Genomic DNA, 19,554 nt, shown 5'->3' with positions numbered 1-19,554 from the left:
ATTTGTATGGAGGTACAAATGTGGATCATACAGATTTCGCCATTACCGAATGTAGACAACCACGGTGAAAGACTACGTAGTTGTAACAAGAACAGGGAATGTCTTAAAGAGATTCATTAAAGAAGAAAGAAAATAACTTTGGAGAAATTCGCGGTGGTACCATTATTATTCGTACTGTTTCAGCTTTAACTAAAGCTTTTTCTTGCCATATCTTATTAATGTGCATTTATTTCTGTTTTAGGAGATGCAGTAAACTTCAATTACAGTTTGATTGGTTGTGTTGCAAATCTTATATTTACTTGTATTATAATAGGTAAATTCTATTCGATCATTCTACGTAACTTTATATGAAATAATAAGTAAAAAAAGTCAAATAACATTTTTAGTACTTACTTTATCAATTCTCCGTCTGTATACAAAAAGAAAATACAAAGCAATGTGTTCATTCGCTACTTGGTAAGCCCATTCCACGCAACAGTGGGCAAATATGAGTGGGTACAAGTCAGTTGAAAGAAAAATATTAATCCATGGAATTGGCTTGGCCTAAAAGGTTGATAACATTAATATTAAAGTGAATTTATACCCTAAATCAGTTACTTATACGAATTTTATTTAACGTTTCATAAAAAGACTATTTAAAAAACTGTAAAGATAATTATTGATGGAAAAAACATTTTATCGATGTCAATGCCTTTTCTGGCATTAATATGGTGACCATTACTCTAGACGAAAGCACAGCACAAATCATTAAATTATTTTGAAAAAGAAACCCCTAGCTTATTGTATGAATGTTATCATGTAAAAATTAATTTGAAAAAAGTCCTAAGATTAGGCGAACAATTAATTTCCATGATAAGTAAACAAACTTTTTAAAACTTAGCAGCAAATACATTCAGATTATTTAAATTGAATTAATGGATAGTTTTCAATATACTGTAGTTTTTTTTAAGGTACAAATTTTGGTTTTAAACATTCCTTAATTCTGGGCAATTATGATTTTTAAACGTACTGAGATGAACTGAACTCATCGCAGCATTCAATAAAATAAAACAAAATGAATAGCAACAGTAATAATCATGTTAAAAACTCGAGTTAGTTGGGGCCACTGCTTAACTAGTGAATGCTTGCGCTGTCTCCGGGGAAACGACTAGATAAATCCCACGGGCCAGTGGTCAGCCACGGTAACCGAGCGGTTAAGAGGCGAGACCTGTAAAGTTAATAAGCATTGTGGTACTGGGTTCGATTCCCGGTCTTAGGCCTTGGATTTTATTTAATGGTTAATAAAAGAAATCTACAGTAAAGTATGTTTGCTAATCGCCTCTCTCCACGACACCTAATTGGTAGTTGCGACGTGAAGCCCGCCTGAAAAAATAAGCATTGCTACTTTTACTGGTCAGCATATTCACTGAATTTATTTTACATTCAAAATATAAAAAAAAATTTATTTACCACTCCATATTTGGCTTTGTAACGTTGTCTGTTTTGAAGAAATTTTCTTTCATTTCTGTCCATATAAAAACATTCTTTAGGATGATTGGCACCAAAGGAAAACCAGGCTAATGTCCACAAAACACAGCAATTTCCACTCCAAAACAATGTTTGGTTCCATGATTCTTTTAGTAAACCCAAGTAAAGGCCAATAATGTCTTGTAAAAGCTCAGCTACAACTTGTCCTGTAAAATTAAAAAAGTAAAAATACTTTTTACGAGGATTGAATTGAGCTGATACTCGAGATTTTTTGTGATGTCATTTCTAAAAAAGCATCTTAGTGAAGAAATGATATGTCCTATCACAACAGTAACTTGTGTGAGAAAAACGGAGACTGTACAGAAAATAATGATGCAGTTGAATTATTATTAAGTACTAATAATAACATACAATTTTGTGTAACCCTTCTAAGCCAGATTCTATTTGTTGCTGAAATATAGTTTATTTTTTGGAGAACAATATTCTGCAGAAGTAGTGGGCTGAATAGATAGATTACGGATAGCTGAATATAATCTGAGGAGACTATCTAAATTGTGTGATGCAGATAAGCTGCCGCCCCTCTGTGAGGCGTTGTGAGGGTGGGATGTTCTACTTGGATTTTCTTCATTTTTGAAACTGTTATACAATTAAAATTTTAAAGCAAAACTATGACTAAGAGAATATTTTATCAACTTATGTGGGAGTAGAACCGAACATTGCTTTTTGGAAAGGCGCTTCTGAAAGAAGTCAAATATCGCATTCTCTTCAAAAACTTCAAAAAAATTAATTATTTGGTCTGTGATAAATAGGGAACGGATTCGTATGTATTTACATATTTTTTCTAGGCAATTTACAGACTTTTTCAACTAGAAGTATTCATACTGACACTTTTTAAGCCGTTAGAGTCTACTTTTATTTCACATATTTCCACATATTTGGATGTTATCGCATATTTATACATATTTGATTAAAATAAATAAATATTTCTACATATTTAATCAAAATATATACATATTTTTTCATATTTTTCATTTTGGGCATATTTTCATAATTGGGAGGTGGTTGACAGGAACTGTGAACCACAGACTGTAGGGCTGTGAATCTCAGTGGGTACAATGGTTATTGTAATTTACACAGAATGCTGCTAAACAGTGACGGGCACTTGTTAGTTCTTGGAAGTTGTCTGACGTTGTCTGTTCTTTCAGCTCGTTCGTTGAAGTGTCCAATTCATTTCGTTCGGTCACTTAGTGTATTCTTTTTTGGGTGAAATGCCACGAACATCAGCCTCAAACAAACAACTGGTTGCTAAATATCTTCGCGAGTTTCCAGCAGAACTTTTTCGAAGTGATGGAGACATTTTGTACAGCACAGCTTGTGACAAGCGCGTTTCTTGCTCTCAACGTTGCCAAGTCACCCAACATATTGCCACCGGATCGCACATAGAGAATAAAAACAGAAAGAAAGAGAGGACGTCCTATCAAGCCTTCCTTACATCTCCATCATCAAGTAAGTCTACTCTGAGTACAGATCTGTGTCGGGCTTTGGTTAGAGCAGATATCATTTCCACAAACTTAAAAATCCTCATTTCAAAGAATTCTTAGAGACCTATATTGGGAAAAAAATGCCTGACGAGAGCACTCTGCGGAAAAACTACCTGGAAGATATCTATAAAGATACACTAACCAAAATTCGAGAACATATCAAAGATGGACCGATTTGGGTGTCAATTGATGAAACCACTGATGTTGAGGGCAGGTATATTGCCAATGCAGTTATTGGAAAACTTGACAGTGATGCTGATGTGGATTCAAAGCCATTCCTTTTGAACTGTGAGGTTCTCGAAAAATGCAATCATTCCACCATTTCACGATTCTTCGATGCCTCAATGCATATCCTATGGACCAGTGGAGTTTTGAACGAAAAAGTTCTTTTTTTTTCTCTCTGATGCTGCCCCCAACATGGTCAAGGCTGGGCAATCTATCCAGGTATTTTATCCTACGATAATTCATGTGACGTGTATTGCTCATGCCATGCATCGAGTAGCAGAAACTGTCCGATCTTTGTTCAGTGACGTAGATTCCCTAATCTCCTCGGTTAAAAAAGTGTTCTTAAAAGCACCAAGTCGCATTAAAATACTAAAAGATCTCTATCAAGACTTGTACCTTCCACCAGAACCAATATTGACAAGATGGGGTACTTGGCTGGAAGCAGCTCAGTATTACTATGAAAACTACAATAAAATCAAGAATGTCCTTTCACATCTCGAAGACGAAGCAGTAGCGATAAATACAGCCAAGTCTTTATTCGAGAAACCTAATTTAAGGAACGACCTTGCATTCATTTCTGACAATTGCGTATTTCTTGCACAAGCCATTACCCAACTTGAGTCCCAAAATGTTCGACTGACAGAAAACGCGTCCAACGTTAAAAAAGTCATCGAAAAGGTGGAAGGAATACCTAGGAGTAAGGGAGATCTGATCAGTTCAAAACTGGTAGAAGTACTGAGCAAGAACAAAGGGTGAGAGACCATCTGCCAGATTTCTGATATTATCAGTGGAACAGAAGTCACCTCAGAACATCGTGTACCCTTTACAACCAACGAGATAACTTCTTTCAGCAAGGCACCTATAACATCTGTAGATGTTGAACGATCTTTTAGTCGTTACAAGTCCATCTTACGCCCAGATCGTCGTCACTTTACGTTCCAACATTTGAAATTTCATGTGGTTGCAAACAATTTCGAAGAGTGAAGTTTTCAAAATTGAAAATTTAACACATCTTTTTATAAATAGTAAAATGTTCTTTTCTTCTATAAATAATTATAACTTGCCCCCCCCCCCAAAAAAATCCATTTTCATAAAAAAAAATGTCCATTTTACATAAATATTCCAGAAAATATTTTAAGAAAATCACATATTTTCTACATAATTGACGAAAATAAATGCATATTTTATTTAAATATTTGGCATTTTTAAATACATAAAAATCCGTTCCTTAGTGATAAATCTCAGAAATTTAAATATTGATTGATAAAAAAAAAATTAATATTTATTTTTAAATAAAAATTTGGTAATTTAAAAATAGCAATTCTTTTAACTAGTTTATTAGAGGTTAGTACCACATTTATTGAAATACTACTTTACACTTATCTACTCCCCTTAGAAATATTTCGAATGACTAAGTTATGGGAATGCAACTTATGAGGAAATACAATATACACAGAGTGTACACGGAGGAGTAGACGAAACTTCGGTAGGCGATTGTGAGCATCATTTGCAACAAAAAAAATCCATATAAACTATGGCTCGGTTCGACTCCGTTTTATAGATATTTTTCATTTTATGTTTTTTCAAGGTTTCAACCATTTCTGAAACTATTAAAGCAATTCCAATAAGCTCATTTGAAAGAAGGTTAAATTTTCTTTTAAATAAGCTAACTCATCATAACGACTGTTTTCAACTCATTTTTCCAAAGGTTCGAATGCCTACTCACTCCACTCGTTAATCTTGTAACTTCAGTTAGTCAACTACTTCCTCGTCTCAACCCTTGAATTCTCCAACTCAACAATCCTTAACCATCCTACTTTGGAACGCCAATGGGTTGAACTCCCACAGAGACGAACTTGACGCATTCTTACACGACAAACGTATTGACATAGCTTTACTCACTGAAACTCACTTTACTAGTAGATCTCACTTTTTACATCACTGACTATAAAACATACAGGACTGACCATCCTGATGACACAGCTCACGGTGGGGCGGCAATCCTAATTCGCAATACTCTCTCACACCATAACCTTCCTCCAACATCTACTGACTATTTCCAATCATGCAGCATCTCCTTATCCGCTCATCCTCATAACTTTAATCTCGCAGCTGTCTATTGCCCTCCAAATAAATCCATATCTCAAGAATAGTTTGTTTCATTTTTCAAAAAAACTTGGTCCCAGATTTCTGTCCGGTGGAGATTACAGCTAAATCACCAGATCATCCTACGTATTGGCCAACATCCCTATCTAAGCTCCCTGTTAGTCTAGATATTTTTGTAACATATCGGATATCTCAATACTAGGAAGTCTACACACTAACCGAACTTTCCTCAGATCACAGCCCCGTACTGATTTCTCTTAATATATGTCCTTTTTTTAGTGTTCCTAAACCATCTTTGATATGTGGTCCAATGGTCTGGAAGAAATTTCTTTCTATATTACAGGTCAAATTAAATCTACAAACTGTACTTAAAACAAGTGAAGACCTAGACAACGCTGTACAACACTTTACAACATCAATACAAAACTCCATTTATCAATCTGCATCACATACCAGAAAACAACATAATCACACTACTAATTTACCACTATACATAAGACAACTCATCACAGATAAGAGACGAGCATGAGCCGTATGGCAGCGCTCCCGCTATCCCTCAGACAAACAAATCTTTAACAAACTTACTCATCTACTCAGGACTGAACTACAGCACTAAAAAAATGAACGTTTTGAAAACTATACATTATCATTGACTGCCGAAGACAAATCTCTCTGGACCTCTTCAAAAAGAATCCTTCGCTACAACCCAGTACCCTCCCCACTTCGACGTAGCGATGGATCATGGGCTACTTCCGATGGTGATGAAGCTATTCTTTTTTCTTCTCATTTTGTAAATGCATTCACTCCACATTCTGGCGTGATCAACTCTCTCCTTTGGCTGTTGTGCCGTAGGGCATCCCTCTGTCTTTAATCATAATTTTAGTAACCAACTTTACACTGGAAGAATTTATCCTTAGTTTTAACAAAATAATTGTATCAAAAATGTTTTTCGAATCAATCGAGAGATTACGATTGCCTCTCCATTATTCTGGACTATACCATCTGATGAATATGACAGCTTGCCTTTTTTTATTCACCATTCGGCCCTAGAGAAGGTATTCTTCATTGTCTTATCCCAAATTTTTACTTTAAAATTCTTTTTAGCTGTAACCTCTCTCCTCTATAAATCATATTCGTTCTTTAAAATTTTTGAGCTATCTTCTGCTTTCTGTCCAAATGTCAAATTTACAATGGGAAGCACTTAGACAAAAAATGATGTTAATTCCCCTGCTTAAGTCGTTCGCATTGCTCTTTTACATGTCTTCAAATAAAAGTTCTTTCCTAAAGGATATAGTCGGCTTCTTATCTTTTTTTTCAGTCTCAAACAAAGATAACTAAAATTTGTTGACATGAAATTTTTGATAGTTTTTTAAAAAATAAGAGTTTTTACAAAATGTACCTGATAAAGTGAATAATGCCATTCTTCCTTTTTCATGATCGGCTACCCAGTTAGAAATAAGGCTGTAGAGAATAGGTTCTACAGCACACTGCAAACACAAGACAGATGAAATAATTTTCTAAATAAGAAACTGAAGTTCTTAAATCAAAACCTTAGCCTGCATTAGTTTATTTTTGCTTAAAGGAGTATCTAATGTAAATCCAATATTATTAAAGTGAACTTTATGGCTGTACTAAATTTTTTTTTGAGACATTTCTGTTTGGAAAGAATATTCTTCATTTGTTTGGGATGGATGGCGAATTTTTCAATACATTTTTTATTTAAAATACCTATTTCTCTTTGTTTGTAAGCATGTCAATAGCAAAAAGATTTTCTTTTAAACTGAGATTTTTAATAGATAAAAGTCTAATAATATTAAATTAGTAAATTTAACTGTCTAGGTACTTAAAATGTGATGAATCAACAGAGTGCACCAACTAAGGGGGTAAAATTGACCTCAATTTGAGTTTAGTTTTTCATACGCCAAAAAAAAATAAATTATTTCTTGGATTTTTGTGCAATGCAAGCCGTCAACACCAAATTGAAATAATCCTTTAATTAACCAGAGATAGTTATAAACGAATGTGTATATTTTCCTATCAACAAAATTAATTATAAATATAATTTTAATCCAAATTTGGAATCAAGACCAAGCCAGTTTAACAACTTTAAATAATCAATAATCATCTCTAAATAATTCTTTTGAAATTTTCTCAACCAAATGAGAAACGGATTTGGTGGATTGTCTTAAAAGTTCAGAAATGCATTCGGCTACCCACCACAATGCAACCAGACCCAATTTAATATTGAAATTTTCCCTTATTAAATTGAGTATATTAGATTTTCTAAATGATGAGAACTATCCATTGTTTTATTGAAATTGTTGAACATGGTCTAAGAAATATGTTCTCAAGAATAATAATTATATATTAAACTAAATTCAGCATTTAATTTCTAGGTTGTGGTTTTGCAAGCACTAGCCGACTGCTAATTCAAGAGAGAGACTACCTTGAACTAACTATAATGAACTAACAAGAGAAAGATACTGAGATAATGTACAGTTTTAGAGGGTGCTTAGAACTTTAAATTGAATTTCAGTAAACATTTTGCGTTAAAATGCTAGCTGGCTTGTTATGTTCTTTGTAAACGTTCAGGAGGGATGTAACCACCTTATCGATCCAGACTCCGCCAATCTTCCCCTCATCACTAATAAATATTATGTCACGAGTTCAATAATTGACACGTTCGCTTCACTTCCTGAGTAGAGTAATAAAAGGTGAGAAAGCTAGTTACACATGAATATTTCTTTAAAATGTAGTATTTTCCTTCCGATTCCTTAGTAAAGCAAATATTGCTTGACCAATGGTACATAAGCGCGGACGGTTGTTCATTAAACTAAAACAAGAAAACAAATATCAGATAATTACTCCATTTCGTTGTTGGTCGAGTGGGATGTTTATTTTTTTGTATGTAGTAAGAATTTGTATTCTTGTGAGTCACTAAGATTAAACCATTTTTGTTTACAGAACATAGAAAAAAAATCAGAAAATGAATACTTACAGAAAGAACATTATAAATAGTCCTTAAAAAAACAAGGGTTTCGTAACTATAGATTTTAACAAATGTGCTTGTACTATACATCGCTAAGGCTCCGAAAATTCCAACTATTCCCAGTAAGGGAAATTTTACACCTCTATGAACCGTCCAGGCACCAAAAAGCGGAGGCAATATTGTCATCACAATCCGTTCCATAACAAGTGGGATATAGTTTTCATTTGATCCTCTCAAAAGCTGCAAAAGTTTTAATTTTATGAAAGATCAGCAAGTTACAGTGATCGATTTATTTCATCTAAAAATTATTTGCTTTACATACAATATTTTGTTGGATCCTTAAAAACCACAGGCTACTTTGGCACACAAAAACCCAAAAACAAATAAGTAAATGTGTCCAAAAACTTGTACAAAATTTAAATTTGGATTCAATATATTTCTATTCAATGAAACATTATTGAAATTAATGCACGTTTCTACCGACCCCTAATTTAGTAGACTGATTGATAAATCTATGGAGTTTCGTTCCAGTAGTTCTGAAGGAACCGGGCCAGGTGACTAGCGTGATCCATTGCGTTCACTATCTCTTCTTTTGTGATCACTAGGTAATCAATTGGCTCTGTGCGTAATCCTTCTAAAACCCAGGACTTTATCGCTAAACTAAACAAAAGTGCTTTTCACTATACTTAAATATTTCACCTGCCACCTACTGTACAACATTCTTGATAATTATTTATGTCAGATTTTCTAGTTTTTAGAAAATTTGCAGTCTAATTCTCTCATTTAGGGCTGGGCAGCACTTATTTTAATTAACGTTAAAACTAAATGCTCATAATATTCAGTGTTTGAACTAAATTTATTGAAAATTGTAAGAAAAGCAGCATGAGAAATTAAGGTAAGGTATGAAGTTCAGTTTTTCAGAAAATGAACATATTTACCGTTAAATTTTGCATTAGATTATATTTATCTGAACATTAATTGTAGCCACAATAGTTTGTTTCCTGCATAAGAACATGAATTTGAAGGAGGAAAACCAGTATTCGAGATAATGCAATAAGCTTCTTTTTTTTTTTAATTATAAAATATTAACTAAGTCATTAAGCAACCATCCCTTTTGTCACAGATTTGAATGAAGATAAAATTTACAAATCTTCACACAGAGTTTATGTACAACCAACAAATTACACGCCAGAGAATTACTGTCCAAAGCAGTTCAGAAAAACCACCAAGAAAATAACTAAAGGGTTACTTAGAGCAATTAATCATAGAAGTGTATTATAGAGCAATAACAGAGAATTCCCTAAAACTGATAACTGCTTCTTATTGTTCACCTTGTGTCGGCACAAAATTCGAACAACTTAGAAATTAATGTAAACTAATAGTAAGTGCAGGTTCCATATGATAACATTTCGATAGATCACTTGGGGTGCGTTCCACTAAGCGACCACAACGACCACGCTCACGACCGCGATTTTGCCCGTTCCACTTGCTTGCGAGCGTTGCGATCGAAAACCCAAGTGGAACGGACTGTGGGCGTTTTAACCGTTCATGTAAACATTACATATGGCGGCCTCGAAAATAAGTTAGAAGCTTGAAGAGGTTATTTTTTAATTTTAACCCCGTTTATAAGCAGTTATAATAAACTTTATTAATTATTGTTAAAGTTGACTTGTATTAAAAGAATATATATAATTCAATTTTTTATATTACATTTTAGTGGAGTATTTATAAAATTTACGTTTAAATAAAATTAAAGTGTCTTTTGTGGCAACAGTTGGATATTTATTAATAATGCTTTAGAAAGTTCTTTATCTAGTTCCGATTAGAGTGGAATGCAATTTTACAAAATCGCAATGATAAAAAGCGAAAACTTAGGCCACGTATTATTAGCTATCAGAGTAATTGATCTTTATTCAGATGAAGAATTTAAAAGTTATTTCAGGTAAATGATTTTGTGTTATTCAGTGATTTAGTGTGTAAAGGGATAAGTAATTATTTATTTATTTATTTTTTGTAGACTTTCGAGAAACACATTCTATTATTTACATGAAATAATACTTTCATTTACATGAGATAATTTTTTCGGTCGCCATATTTTGTTTTAAAAATTGCGCCAACTCTGAACGCCCACTTCGACCCAGCTCTTAATGTGGGTCGTTGTGGTCGTTGTGTGAGCGAAAATAGTGACGTCATTAGTGACTTGGTCATACTTGGTCATACTTGGCGGACTCCCTCCAGAAAATCCAAACCAACAACCATACAAAATTTTAAAACATTCATTACTCCATCCTCCCTCTCACTACATTCATGCTTTAATTTTAAAAAAAACTTCAAATTTTAAACGCTCATGCTCATAAAGTTACAAAAAAAAGGCAACTCAAGTCACAAACAGGGCACTCGTGGGAACTGATAATACATTAAAAAGGAAGCAGTTGCTATGCAGTAAGTGTACTGCGCATGCGCGCGAAACATAAGAGCTAAGAAATTCAAACAAATTATATACCTACAGTACATTGGGGGCCGTACTTAAATTACGTAACGCAATTTAAAGAGCTTTTTAATCCCTCCCCCCCGATGTAACAGATCGTAACAAAATGTCAACCTCCCCTCCCCCCCTAGCCAAATGTACGTAATTTTTTGTTATGGAATATCGTCATTGCATAGTATTTAATTAAAATCAAACATATATTTTTTATTTATTACTTATTTAATTACATTATCACTTAGTATGAAGGTTGGCTATAGTAGAATTTGGCGCGAAAAATATCGTTAGTATTTTTCCATTAATGACCAAAAAATTATAGATTCAATTGGAAAAATTACGTACAAGCATTAAAAAACCCCCTCCCCCGAACCATAACGAATGGTAACAATCGAGCCTTACCCCCCTCCCCCCTTGCGTTCGTTACGTAATTTAAGTACGGCCCCTTGGCGGGAAGTAGTTTAAAAACTCAACGGTAAGTGTGCTGTACTGCGCATGCTCTAAAAATAATCAGGCCACACCTCCGGGTAACTATTCTTTACTTTAGCCGATCACGGTTGCTAGGGCACTTGTGAAGAACATTGTCTAGGAAAAAGAGAATCGTCCAGAATGTAGTGAAAAAGGTATCGATGAAAAAGGCTCGGATAAACGGATATTAATGTAATAAATTGTTTTTTCTCTTCTTTTTTTTGTTATTTACCATTTTTACACATTTGAGTACTCCACGTAAGAACAGTAAAATTCGGAAATAATGTAAAAATTAAAGTTTGTGTGTTGATTTAAGTAATTATTCTGTAAAAATTGCTTGATATTTATAGAATATTAAGGATTCTACTCAATATTTTATTAACCCTTGCATATTACTTAGTTTACCTGTTCTCTGATGGCTTCTTGGTTTTTGTCATGGTAAGATATCAATAAAAAGCACAGTTCTATACCTTTCTGTTGCAAATAAAATATGCAATAAGTAAACGATATCAAGAAACATTGAACATGACGAACTCCTAAGCCGCATATGCCTTTAACCACTGTATGAAAATCATTTTATTTTTATAAATATTACAGATAATTGTTTTCATATCTAAAAATTTTAAAAATTACTTGATATAAGGCCTCACCCATTTTAAAGCATTAAAAGTAAAAATTATTTTTTTTTTATTTAACTCAATCTGTTTCAGAAAAATTAATGAATATTAGTTCAAATATTTGGGTTTCTAGGGAATTTTAAAGGCATTGTTGAAAGCAGTCACATGTTAGTTACATAAATATATAAAATAATTACAAGTCGACCTTACCAGTAGTCAATGAGAAACAATAAGTCATGAAAAATGTCAAGCGACAGAAGGTTTATTTCTAAAGGAAGGTTGGTATTTTGGATTTGATGAGATTAAGGAAAATCTACGATATAATGAAGAAATCCAGGAAGTCGTATAATTTTGCCGCTGAATGGAAGATAAAAACATTACTTTTGGATAGAGGAGAAGGTGGTAATATGGGACAGGTTGGAATTTGGGACACCTTTGTTTTTATGAAACCACTAGTGCTATTTGTTAGTTTTTAGTGCTTTACTACTCATTGGGGTAGGCTTTGTCTGCTGCAGAAGGCAGCGCGTCAATCGAATGGCAACTTGTGTTGATTTTGTCAGTGCTTAAAGGTTTTTGGTTAAGGTTGATTTTCCTCTGCTTTTGGTTGATACCGAGGTAAGTTAGAATAATTTCGCTTAGACATTTAAAATGTAGAAAGTAGAGAGTTTTAATAGCCAGTATTATGAATTTCAAATATGAATGTACCTGTATATTGAAAAAAAATGAGGTTATATTGTACGCGGTATATGGTGGCATTATGGGACGAAACTAGTGTCTTATAAATATTTTTTTTCTACAGGGTTCTATAAAGGGCCTAAAAAGACATGCCTAGGCAAAATTAGGACCATCGCCGAAAGGCAAACGTAAAAATTGGGATGAAAAGGATATGTTTAATGCTACTAAAACTGTAAGGGAGAAAAAAACTTGGTATTCGAGAAGTTGCACTTCACTTCAGGGTCCCAAAGTCAACATTGCAAAATTAAATATAATTTTTGTGTGTGTCCCATATTATGACCATACTTTCTGAAAATCCAATATGGTACCACGACAGACTTTTTCAGTGTAACTCCAGACTCCATTTTTACAAAGACAAATAATGTATGTCTATGATTTTACTTCAGAGTAGATTTTAGTTTCAGTAGTGTTCAAAATATGCAAGGTAAAACAAGACCGTCCCATATTACCACCTTCACCTCTGTATGGACAGTTTGCAGATTAGTCATTATGCATCCCCACAAAGGGAGTTTTACGATGAAACCACTTAAGAAATAAAATTTTAGGAACAAAGGAATTGAAATAGGATATGAATTGTTGCTGAAATATAGTTTATTTTTTGGAGAACAATAGGTAAATCTTTAGAATAGCTCCCCAGAGGCGTGGCCTAATTCGAAGTGATTCTGATTCGCTGTTACTATAGAACCCGCCATATTCAAATATAAATATAAAACTATTTCTTTATTTTATATTTACACTTAAATCTAGCGGGTTATATGGTAACAGCGAATCAGAATAACTTCGAATTCTTTATTTATTTCTTAATGGGGGGCTTCGCCCCCCACACCCCCTGATTTTTTCTTTTTGGGGGGCTTTGCCCCCATACCCCCCTCCTAACCTACCTAATCACCCTCAATTTTTTAATTTGTGTCACACCATTCATTACAATAATTACACAGAACAACAAAAAAGAAACTACCTTATTCTGTGGAGTCCTTTTCCTGAGGAGGGTATACTTGTCGAACTCCATTCTTACTCACACTACAATCATGCTTTAATTTAAAACAACCCGCAAATTTAAAACGCTCATACTCATAAAGTTACAAAAAAACGGCACCTCCGGTCACATACAGAACACTCGCGGGAACTATTAATACATTAAACAGGAAGCAGTTGCTATGCAGTATGTGTACTGCGCATGCGCGCTAAACATAAGCGCTACGAAATTCGCACCATCCGCACATTGGCGGGAGGTAGTTTTAATTTTCCCCGGTAGGTGCGCTGTACTTCCCACCCCCTAAAAATAAACAGGCCACGCCTCTGGGGCGCTATTCTACAGATTAGCCGAACAATATTCTGCAGAAGTAGTGGGCTGAATAGGTAGATTACGGATAGCTGAATATAATCTGAGTAGACTATCTAAATTGTGTGATGCAGATAAGCTGCCGCCCCTCTGTGAGGCGTTGTGAGGGTGGGATGTTCTACTTGGATTTTCTTCATTTTTGAAACTGTTATACAATTAAAATTTTAAAGCAAAATTATAATTAAGAGGACATTTTATCACCTTAAGAAGGAGTAGAAACGAACATTGCTTTTTGGAAAGGCACTTCAGAAAGAAGTCAAATATCGCATCCTCTTCAAAAACCTCAAAAAAATTAATTATTTGGAGAAATAATCTGTGATAAATCTCAGAGATTTAAATATTGATTGATTAAAAAAAATATATATTTATTTTTAAATAAAATTTCGGAAATTTAAAAATAGCAATTCTTTTAACTAGTTTATTAGAGGTTAGTACCACATTTATTGAAATGGTACATACTTTACCTTAGAAATATTTCGAATGGCTAAGTTATGGGAATGCAACTTATGAGGAAATACAATATACACGGAGGAGTAGACGAAACTTCGGTAGGCGATTGTGAGCATCATTTGCAACAAAAAAAATCCATATAAACTATGGCTCGGTTCGACTCCGTTTTATAGATAAGTATTTTTAATTTTATTCATTACCTCTTAACAACCTTCTGATTCCAAAAGTTTATTGAGTAGTTCAAGAAAATCTGTGTTTTATTTACATCATTTAGCGTATTATATTATAATTAACTAAAGAATAGAACTTAGTTCTAAACTCGTTAAACGAAAATCCTTTGTTTCGAAATTAGTAGGTAACTAACCCTCATTTAAACTCATATACTATCTTCTTCTTTATATTTTATTTTATTATTTATAAGTAAATTTTATATAGTTCTTGAATTGATTAATTATTAAATCAAACGTTTGTAAAAAATGGTACTGGATTTGATGTTTGTGATCAATTACATTATTATGGTAGGTGAATTCCTTTCATAATGCCGACGCTGCATCTTCCTAAGTTTTGTAATTAATAAGAAATTTCTGTATCAATTTTTTAAATAACTACCAGTCTTGGTACGCCTTTCGATAGGTGTACCACTCTTTTAAGAGTAGTGCACGTTATAAACTTAAATTTTGTTAGAAAAAATTGAGTCAAAGTTTTGGGAAAAAATTAGAAACTTGTTATTTCTTATGTTTTGGTCACAAAGTGAAATACTTGAGCGAGATCCAACTAAGTTGTAAAATCTAGTGCTAGCCAGAGTAGTTAATGGAAACCTATCTATCTCTGTCCGAACTAGCTCACATTTTCTTATATTCCCTTCCTTTCATTGAATGAGAAGAAAGAGATCAGAAGAAAAATCTGAAACTAAGCTAAATATAGGCTTGCTATGACGGATGCAAATGTCACAAGGTTTACCTCCACCCGTTTAATTTGGTAGAGAATAACGTAAATTAAGATTCAATTTCTGTCGAAATGCATAAATTAGAGGAATAACAAATGCGGTATCGCAATATTCACATTTTTATCGTCTGAAATCTTTAGCAAACAAGAAAAAATCACTCTTCTTAGAGAATTGCTGGTCTTTAGAGCTTCCAACGTCCTTTTCATAAATGAGTTCTCTCGAAAGAATCTGCATTGGCACTTGACAAATCACAAATGCTGTGGTAGCTGTGTGGGTTTGTTTAAACGGAAAATACCCAATTGTATGAAGTGTGTGCATCAAACTATGTGCCAAGTAGTACTAATGATTTAAAATACAGTTATAATACTTATAATGATTTTTACCTTATTTAATTATCGATTAATCTTAATATTAACCGCTATAATGTTTCATTTTAATGCGTTTTATGTTACCCGGATTTTAATTAAACAATGAATGTTTCGCCATCTATTGGAGAACCACTGAAATAAAACTAGTTTGACAAATTTCTAATAGATGGCAGATCTGCCGTCAACTCTTCTACCTGTTAGACCGACACTTACAGTAGTTAATAGCTACAATTATCTCGACGCTCATCGCCAGACAAATCTTCCAACTTATTCACTTCTTTTTGAAACAACAATTTTAATAAAATACCTTTTACCTTGCATTGTGAGTCATTATGCATTAAATTTTAGGCATTATGCCCTAAATAGCCATTTTGCGTAAGTGATGGAATCGTAAAATAAATGTCTTAGTTATCAAGATTTCTTCTTAATTCTTTTAAGCTTGTTGAGATGATTCCTAGAAAGGCTCTGTCTTCTTTAGTGTGAGCACATGAAGTTAAACTATATTATTTAAATTTACATAGTGTTAAGTTTTGACTATTGTTTTTCTGGTCCACCATTTTTTGTACCTATTTCTGTTCAGCATCAATTGGCTAGAATTGTATCTTCTGAAAATGTCGCAGTTAGAGTCAGTTGAGAAAGTAGTGCGTTAAGTAATGTATGTAGATCCTAAGACGCTACCTTATTGGGCGCCAACCTTGATGAAATAAATGGCAGACATTATGTTCCTTTCCCTCACGTAGAGGTTCCTGTCGGATGGGTGAGGTTGTATCTAAATTAGAGAAACATTTTTAAGTACTCGTAGTATAGAGGATGTCAGATCCTATTAAAAGCTTTCAAATGTAGTAGCAATTTCGTCCGTTTGTTTAAGACATTGATGTACTATCGAAGTTAAATTATTAGGATTTACTCCGATTTAGAAGTAGTTTTTCCGTTTATCACAGAGGGACATTAGGCTTGTGGGAAGTAGATGGTACTTATTAAGAATTGTTCAAGAACGATGAAGTTCAGTTCTTCAAAGATCAAAGTATTTTTTACATGATATTTACAAATTAAATTATGGGCCAGCTCACTAAGACCTTTGTACACATTGATACATACTCCAAATGGAGTTCAATTCTTCAAATAACAAAGCATTTTTTAAGAAACTTAGTTTCTTATAAGCAGCTAGCTGATTCGATAAAGAAGAAGAAGAAGAAGAAGAAGAAGATATATATATATATAAAAAGGGAAACAGATTGAAAAAAGACAATCAAAAAGAGAAAGGTTAGAGCTCTAAAAAGAGTACTTGAATATTAAGCAATGTGTACCTTTTGGCTAAAACTTAATGTATTTGTTTAATTTACTGTTATTATTTCATTCGAGACCACATTCCTAAAGGACTCTGGCCTCATCCAAAACTTATTCCCGTTTTAGGATTTTGTCCTACTACCAGGAGCAATGGGTCATCCTGAACATTCTTTTGCCTACCGCAATCGTGGCCATTTCCTTTGTCGCAGATTTATGCGAAGGATTAATTTCAATGACTAAAAGTTTGCTTTAATTTTGAGTTTACGACAAACAAAATTTAGAAAATTTTATGCCCGTAGCTATTTTGTGAGCATTGCCGGCCTCCGCACAGTGTTCTCTAGTAACAGGACATTGAGCACTAAAAAGATCCGGGCGATTCGAACCAGAGATCAGAGAGCGCAATAATCCAGTAGCTAATCCCTTCCCTCGATATAGTGCTTTTATTGTAAAGTTGCACTTTTCAATTGATTAATAAATATATTTATACCACTCTAATTGGAAACCACTGATCCAAAACATAAGTGCCTTAAACAATAATCTTTTACAATAACTATTGTAAAAGTTATCACATTTAACCCAACTACTCAACACTCCTGTAATATCTTAGCACAGGTTTTAGACCGGTGTTATGACCGATATTTCACACTTTTTTTAATTAAAAAAAAAATACTTTGCGGCCAGAATATACAACAGAATTGACAGAACGAAGCAATATGGGAACAGCGTTAAATTTGTTTGACTATCCGTGCAAATTGGCCACTTAGATCTCTCGGTATGTATCAACTAGTCTCTTAAAAGTGCCGCTTTATCACATTAGTTACGACTAAAATTTATTTCAAATGAAGATCTTTATTTTATAAAAGAAAGAAATAAAGGAGATCATGCACCGAATCGATACCTTCCTTAATTTTACTTGTGTATAGTTGGTTCACCCGTTTATTTTTTATAGTTTTTAATATAATGCATTTGTTACTTTTTATTATATATAGTATGTTTATATAAAATTATATTTACATAAAAGTATGATTTGTGCTTTAATATTCATTACAGTCATTGTGTTGTCATTAAAACTGTCCGGTAGGACAGTTGTATAAGGATTGATCGTCAAAAAGTGCACGAAAAAGCGTAACGTTAAAAAACACCCAACTTTGACAATTTTTTTCTCTTTTTCTATAAAAGATAAAATTCCCAAATTTTCTTTAAAATATAGGGCAAACCCTCCTTTATAACTGTAATTTTTTTGCAACCCCCCAGACCTAATAGATTTCGAGAAAAAAGTTGCCGAAAATGAGCAAAAACGGCATTTTCAGAAATTGTTGTTGTTGTTGTTGTTGTTGTTGTTGTTGTTGTTGTTACCTTTTTTGTATACTACGTAGCGCCTAAACGCGAGAACCGATTTTCATGAATGAGGTGACATTCGATTCGGAATTTTATGTAGATGTGCCTTTTGGGGGTCTCGACGCTGTACACCGAATTAGAGAGGAGTTAGCCCCCTTTATGTAAGGCCCCCTTCAAAATTATTATTACTAATTACTCTGTAAATCTTAGCCCGATTTTGATAAAATTTGGTAGGATGATAGAGTTAGGGCTCCCCTACGTAACATTAAAGCGGCGATCTGCTCTTACACTAGTTAAGGGGAAGTATAGCAATCGTTTCAAATTATCGACAAGTGAACTGATTTTCATGAATGAAGTGTCATTCGAATCGAAATTTTGTACAGATTTGCACTTTAAAAGTCTCGTCGCTACGCCTTATATGGAGGGGAGTTTGCCCCACCCAAGTAAGGCCGTTTCTAAAACTATTATTACCAATATTTCTATAAAGCTTTGTCCGATTTTGATAAAATTTAGCACGAAGAAGTGATTAAAGCTCCTCTACATGGCTGTGAAGTGCCATCATGCTCTTACACCTACTAAGAGGAAGTACTGAAATCGTTAAAATTATCAATGGGTGAAACTATTTATACATTAATGAATTGTCGTTCGATTCAAAATCTTTGCCTCTTTGCCTTTTAGGGAGAAGTACTGTAATCGCCCGTTTATTTTTCTTACTCCTCTTAAAAGGAAGGTCTGAAATCGCAGTTTAAATTTGCTTTTTACGTACAAATACCTTCCTATTTTATATAAAAAGGCTTTCTCAAAAAAATTGTTATTGAGGATGGTTTGGGGACCGCAACTATAATCATTCTTTAAAAAGATCTCTCCAGTGGTAGTTACGGTTCCTACTTAACACCTTATCAGGTTATAATGATAGAATTGCTTATTCCAAATTTAAAAAAAACAGTAATGCAGATATGTAACTTAGCAAAATAGACAAAAATGAAAATCTATCCAAAAGGTACAAAAATCTCCTTAACAAAAACTTACAGTTTAAAAAGTTAAGTATAAGGGTTGATTAAACGCCAAAAGGTACACAAATCAGCAAGTACCCAACATTTCATTCAAGCTTAGTTGATATAATTTAAGTAATTTTGCTGCATTAACTTTTCCTTCACATTTTTTAGAATTTATTAGATGTCACAGACCCATTA

The 19,554-nt window shown here is 33.5% G+C and overlaps 1 protein-coding gene and 1 long non-coding RNA gene across 3 annotated transcripts in view; one reads left to right on the top strand and one right to left on the bottom strand.

Annotated features, from left to right (window-relative positions):
* LOC141453558 (venom carboxylesterase-6-like) overlaps positions 1-12,040 on the bottom strand; it is a 47,412-nt gene extending 35,372 nt beyond the window's left edge. The window contains exons 1-6 of the mRNA XM_074126936.1: positions 11,929-12,040; positions 11,684-11,838; positions 8,338-8,568; positions 6,739-6,826; positions 1,450-1,673; positions 394-543 (exon numbers count right to left, since the gene is read on the bottom strand). Of these exons, the coding sequence (XP_073983037.1) occupies positions 394-543; positions 1,450-1,673; positions 6,739-6,826; positions 8,338-8,568; positions 11,684-11,838; positions 11,929-11,932 (852 nt within the window). The 5' untranslated portion in view covers positions 11,933-12,040. The remainder of the gene's footprint in view (positions 1-393; positions 544-1,449; positions 1,674-6,738; positions 6,827-8,337; positions 8,569-11,683; positions 11,839-11,928) is intronic.
* On the top strand, positions 239-8,438 carry LOC141453564 (uncharacterized). Of its 2 annotated transcripts, none has more exons than XR_012458068.1 (3): positions 239-313; positions 7,736-8,053; positions 8,304-8,438. It is a non-coding gene; the product is annotated as an uncharacterized lncRNA (long non-coding RNA). The 2 variants fall into 2 exon arrangements; XR_012458067.1 differs by lacking the exon at positions 239-313 and adding an exon at positions 4,463-4,577.
* Positions 12,041-19,554: the final 7,514 nt, after the last annotated feature.

The sequence above is a fragment of the Rhodnius prolixus genome, unplaced genomic scaffold, assembly GCF_049639745.1.
Source record: "Rhodnius prolixus isolate KJV_2025 unplaced genomic scaffold, Rpr scaffold_3, whole genome shotgun sequence".
Classification (NCBI taxonomy): domain Eukaryota; kingdom Metazoa; phylum Arthropoda; class Insecta; order Hemiptera; family Reduviidae; genus Rhodnius; species Rhodnius prolixus.
This window is presented reverse-complemented; position numbering and strand designations above follow the sequence as displayed.